The sequence below is a fragment of the Castor canadensis genome, chromosome 11 (assembly GCF_047511655.1).
Source record: "Castor canadensis chromosome 11, mCasCan1.hap1v2, whole genome shotgun sequence".
Classification (NCBI taxonomy): domain Eukaryota; kingdom Metazoa; phylum Chordata; class Mammalia; order Rodentia; family Castoridae; genus Castor; species Castor canadensis.
In genome coordinates, this window is record NC_133396.1 from 96,581,601 (window position 1) to 96,587,600 (window position 6,000).

At 43.9% G+C, this 6,000-nt stretch overlaps 1 protein-coding gene across 1 annotated transcript in view; it reads left to right on the forward strand.

Moving 5' to 3' along the window:
• Nucleotides 1–5,319, forward strand: part of Lmx1a (LIM homeobox transcription factor 1 alpha) — a 147,964-nt gene extending 142,645 nt beyond the window's left edge. Inside the window, exon 8 of the mRNA XM_020175011.2 lies at nucleotides 1,254–5,319. Within this exon, the coding sequence (XP_020030600.1) occupies nucleotides 1,254–1,414 (161 nt within the window). The 3' untranslated portion in view covers nucleotides 1,415–5,319. The remainder of the gene's footprint in view (nucleotides 1–1,253) is intronic.
• Nucleotides 5,320–6,000: the final 681 nt, after the last annotated feature.

A 6,000-nucleotide genomic window follows, 5' to 3' on the forward strand; every position in this document is an offset into this window, starting at 1 on the left:
TGAACTCTGGAGCAGAAGGCTAACGTTCAATCTTAGGGTCTAACTTAGGCCGATACATCTTTATACAGAGAAAGCCATACTGTATGTGATGCATTGAACTAGTATGATATAATCTGTGATAAATCACTGTGATAGCTACAGAATAAAGTTTTGTTCAACAAGTGATTGAAACATTAATATCAGAGACATAAGGCTCACAGATTTTGTTAAATGTTTCCCCTTAATTAAAAAAAAATTTAAAACCCCTCTAACTGTCCCACATCACACATTCAGCAAGTACTTACTGAGTGAGCAGACACTTTTCAGGCCCTTCATTGGCCCACCTCATTCACACATACATCCATAGATACGCACTTTCATGTTCCAGTGACACCCATCCTTTTTGCTTCTTTAGCAGACATATGTCACATCTGTACCACTCTTAACTCCATGGCTATGGGAAAGCATGGAAAATGAGTTTTACGCCAATTCTTACATCTTCAGAGTCTCAGGGGTCTTGTTACGTAAAGACCCCTGTGACAAGTCCTTTAGTAATGAATAATTAAAGGCTCATGGCTAGTTTTATGAGCTACAGTTTCCACCTCTCACATGGCTTGAAGTGTAGATGAAATGTGCCATGTGTCCACCCTGTGGTTGTAGAGGTCTCTCATCTACTCCACATTGCGCTCTACTGGCTTCTCTGCCAAGGTTGCGAACTAGTTAAGGGTAGGCACCTAGCCTCCCTTCCTGTGTAGAACAAATCTGGGGAGACAGAAGGTACTCAGTATAATTTTGCTGTTTGAAAAGAGAGTGTTATCATGGGAGGTTTCACTAGCTTCACAAGAAGAACTTATGTTTATTTTCTTACCCTCCCTCCTTCAAAGACCATGTTTGAGTCCCAAGTCCTGCAGGATCCCGGACCCTGTCCCTCCAGTCTCTGGTGATGAGGCCTGCCTACCCTACACTCATTGTCTAGACATACTGATATTTGCTCACACTGCACTCAATTTGGCACTGTGTCATAGCCTAGTTTATGTGGCTTTCACTTGTTGCACTTTGGACATGAGCCCCCTAAAGAGACTACAGACCCCAGGATTATGCCCCTTCTACTTTTGTATGTAGTTGTCCCCATCTACCTGTGTCCCAGCACTCAGTGGAAAGTCTCACTTAGGGGATGTGCTCATGTAACACGTGTTGAGTTCAGCTGAATTTCCTAGCAGTGAAGTCAATCACTTCTACTAGATCCTCATGCCAGTGTTTTGTCTCCATTTCAGGTGCTGAGCCCCTTTTCCATGACCTGGATAGTGACGACACTTCCCTCAGTAACCTGGGTGACTGTTTCCTAGCAACCTCAGAAGCTGGTCCCCTGCAGTCCAGAGTGGGAAACCCCATTGACCACCTGTACTCCATGCAGAATTCTTACTTCACCTCTTGAGTTTTCCCCTAGAGTTTGGTGGTTAGGCTCCCATATGGAACAACCATATTATGTGAGGGGTCGCTGGCTTTAGGATGGGGAGGCCAGAGAAGAGGTGGGTTGGGGAGGGAGTTTTGTTGGGGATGCTGTTGTATAATGATAATGGTGTAGCTCGGCATTTCCAAAGACTGAATACATTATGGATTGCATAGTTTAATGTTTCTAACATGAATCTTAGCATTAGATATGAAGATGTGTTTATCATTAAGGACAGGGACTTTTAATATAGTCATTCTCATGCAAACTAGATACTTAGGGACTCCTAACAACTTCCTACCATTTGGGGGAAGCTCTTATCAAGAGGTGCATATGTCTATCCATCTATAGACCCGTAGGCAGACAGACAGATATAGATGTGTGTGTGTGAGTGTGTAACCTTTCATACTTTATCATCAAAGTTTATTCCTAATTATAACAGACACCAACTGTACAGCAAAGTAACTTTATTTTCAGTGTGAACTATATTTAAGGAAATGCTTGATGCACTTAAGTTATAAATGAGATAATTTACTTTTATATACTTTATTTTTAGTTTGAAGAGACTTGTCGGCAGGGCAGAGAGGGCTGTCCCACCTGACCCCCTAGCTTTGAGTTCATTCTGTTTTCAGAGTGTTATTGAGTCTGGAAAGCAACTCCACATGGCTAGCAGTGTTCTCTAGTGAACTCTTGTTCTCTTTGGGGTTGACTCACTGGGCTTGGGTGGGATAGAGCAATACCTGACCATGATCTTAGACGATACAAAGCTTTGACTTTTGGGCTTTTTCAGTTCTCAAATGTGGTTGTCAGAAGGTTGGTTCTGCTCTTGTGCCTCAGCCTCTGTGAATGTGGGATGAGGCTGACAGCATATACCTACCTCCCTGGGGGACACTGAGGCTCCACCCCAGGACACATGATTGGGACTGAGACTAAATCTGATACTTGTTCAAAACAAAACCAGACCATCTGCTTGGTGAGGGGAGGACATCTGGGACTATAAAACAGGAAGCTGCTGCACCCGAGCCCTGAGGTCAGCTCTGCCTGCTGGGATCCATCTTCTAAACCTACATGGGCAGAGATGGCAGCTCACAGGGGGACAGAGTCCTGCAGTGGTGACAAGGCTCAGGCTGAGAGGACAGAAGAGAACATGGCAGTGTTCTAGAGCAGGGGTTGAAAAACCATGACCTGCGGATTTTTTTTTTTAAGGGTCATTTAAGGAAAAATAAAAAAGATTGTATGACAGAATGTATGTTAACAAGAAAGCCTAGAACATTTGCTATCTCTATTTGGCTCTTTACTGCAAAGTTTTGCAGGCCCCTATTCTAGAGGGTCTATTTTTAAACAGCTTCATGGAGCTCGGAGAGGTGGAGAGGACCAGGTAGGAAGCCAGGGCTCTTCCTTCCAACTCACTCTTCTTGCCTTGAGCACAGAAGACCTCGCAGCCATTGTACACAGGGAGAGTTCCACACCCTGATCTCCAATTGTGGTGCTAGGATAGGCTCTTTCTGTGCTTAGGAGCTTCGTGGGAAACCAGAACTAGTTGGAGGAAAGACATATGGACAGTTTAGACTCCTCTGAGAGGGGCTGTGACAGGTTTGACCTTATACCTGGGTACACCATCAGAGCCTTGAACACAGGCCACATGTCCCCTTTACTCTCTGCAAGGCTGAGGGAGCATGTCCCCTTACGGTAGAGTCTGTGTTGTGTGATTTTTGTGCTTTTGTTTATAATTTATGCAAGCCAGCAAGAATCCCAAACCAATCTGATGAGTGAGAATGATGTACCTGGGTGGCTCCTCAGGTGTCTATGGTACAGATTGGCTGGAGAATGTAGCAGATACCATGTGAGTGAAAATGAATAGAGACCTTTAATTCCACTCTTTAATGGCATACCAAGATGAAATTAAAACCCTCTTACAAATGAGCTGTTGTTCATTCTGGGGCAGAATGGTGGGCAAAGAACCAGGAGAACATGGGTGTTTGGTCCACAGAGCCATGGGCACTAGCTTATAGTGAAACTTTAAATGACTGGGGAAAATAAATACAGCAAAATATAAGAAGGGAGTCTTCAGCCTCTTTCCAAGATGGATAAAGACCCCAGTCTTTACAAAACCCCATGGATGGAGGCATGGGGAACATTCCACCCATTATTACCATAAAGCTCACCCACAGCAGAGCTGTTTATAGTATGTATTGTGTGCACAATTGCTTTAAAATCAGGTAGAATCAAGGTAGGAGAAAGATTTTTCATGCGGGGCAGAAGGCAAATGCCTAGAAACAATGGCAAAGCAAAATAGCAGACAGTGGCTCCCTGAAAGATTCTCTCAGAGTTTTCAACAATTTTAAATGCAATAGGTGGTTGGGCAATTATTATGACTATGGAGAAAGAAGTACAGAAACAGTATGAATGTAAAACCAGGAAACATACTCAACAGGAGACATTGTTCTTTGTCTGTTTTCTTACCCACCTGCCATTGTTCCAACCCTGTCATTCCCATCTTAGGCTCACTCACCCCCTGCTGGAAGCTGCTTCTGCCTCTTACTGATGGCTTAGAAGCAGAGTTATGTGAGTTAGAAGGCCAGGCTGGCAGGAGGAGCCCACTAAAGAAGCCTGTATCTAAGACTGGCCTTAATGAGCTGGCATTGGTTTCTAGCTCCAGCTTCTAGAGGGAGTCCAGGAGTGAGACCTTTATATCTCAAGTTGGCTTAGCCTTTTCAAGAAAGATGCAAAGCCGGTATAGATGCCTGAGTGGAGTCTGGGCCCATCACTGCTACCTGTTGCACCAAATGAACCCCAAATTTCATGACAGCTCAGGCACAGTAGACATTTAGGCTTCACTTACATAGAAGACCTGGAAGGGAGTTTGGGTTCGAAGGCACCTCTCTTCCATGAACAGTGGAGGCTTGTTCATGGCTCCCAAGCTTTCACTATGGCCTGGCTGTCTCTGTTCTTCTTCTTCTTCTTTTTTTTTTTTTTCACTCTTTCCCTTCTAACTCTGAGGGGCAGGTGTAGATCTAAATCCCATCTCCTCCTTGGAGCAAGCTGCCTCACTCTTGTTCATGTAGGGTACTGGGATGACACTTGTTACTACCTCAGAAGGGGGATGAGATATCTAAAGCACGTGGCTCTCATTGGGCACACGGAAACGGACAAGCATCGTCTGCCATGCTGTGGATCAGACATGTTCTCAATGCTTGGTCATTGATGATAGGCTTATGGGAGTTTCAGACCAACTTTGAAGAGAATGGAGAAGACACTGGTTCATCTGAGCTGAGGCTCCTCCTCATCGCATGCCATCAGTTTGTTAAATCTCAGTGTGGGTCTCACCCACCTGAGCCAGTTGCTTGGAGGACTGGCTTGTGTTGTGCTTGTTTGAAGGCATGCAGATAAAATTCCAATTATGAAGACACATTAGGAACTCTCACTCCCAGAAGAAGTGATCAGGACATAGGATATTTCTCCAGTCTTCTCTTGTCACCTTCTTTTCATAACCTGTGTTGGGGGAAGAGGGATGGGATCAGAGTGGAGAGCTGGAGCCACAAGCTGAGCTTTCACTGCTGAGGAAAATTTGAGTTGACCTAACATGAATCAAAAGTCAGAAGAAAATGGATTTAATCTTGTCAGTTTCCAAACCCAAAGACACAATAAAATTTTAATTGAACTGCAAATGAAATCAAAGTCAGTCCCTCTCTTTCTCTCTCTAAATCAGTCCAAACTGGGATGAAGACTAATATGACTAACTACAATAAAACTGTACTATCAAGAGTCACAACCAAATTAATACATTTGTTTTCTTACGTCCCTTTGTTTACTATGGTGTAACATTATGTTCAACAACAAGAAGTTGAGAGTTATCTTTAGGACTCAAAAGAAGGCCTGGAGTCTTTAAGCTAAACAATGTAGAAAGGTGAAACTAGCTTTAAAGTTTGTGTCCCATGTGAAGTGTCCTACTTCCCTACACATGACCTTAAGCAAGGCTTTCAACCATCATTTCTTCATCTGTAAAATGAGACAGTGACATTAGTCTGTCTTCTTTGGTGTCATTAGCACCAAAGAAGTAGGGAAGAGTTTTGCAAACTGTGCTATGCTATACAAATTGGAGACCTTCTCAGTATTTTGTCTCAAGGCAAATGCAGATTGGCCCCTTGGGGAGTATGGTATTTGTGTGAAGAATGCTCCTCTTTGTCAGATGCTTGCAGCAAGGAGGGGATGGCAGGTCAGACTGTGAGAAAATCATTTCCTCTGCCAGCAGCTATGGCTCACTGCTGCCACTACCTAGTGGGCATCCTATCCTTGAGGGCAGGATTCTGGAGAAGGAGGTAGGGGCCCTAGTGGGTATTGCTAGTCTGTTGGTACTTCTTAACCTCCCTCCTGCTATCCCATGTACTTAGGAAGGGCAAGGTGGATCCTGTGCCTAACCCATGGTGGGAAGGAGCTAGCTAGCTAGTTGTGCATCTGACCAATTTATCTTTTAGCATCCTAGTCTTCATTTATTCACTCCTTTCATTCATTCAATAAGTGTTAAGTACCTGGAATGTGCTAGGTTCCAGGATAGGTAATAGAAATACTAA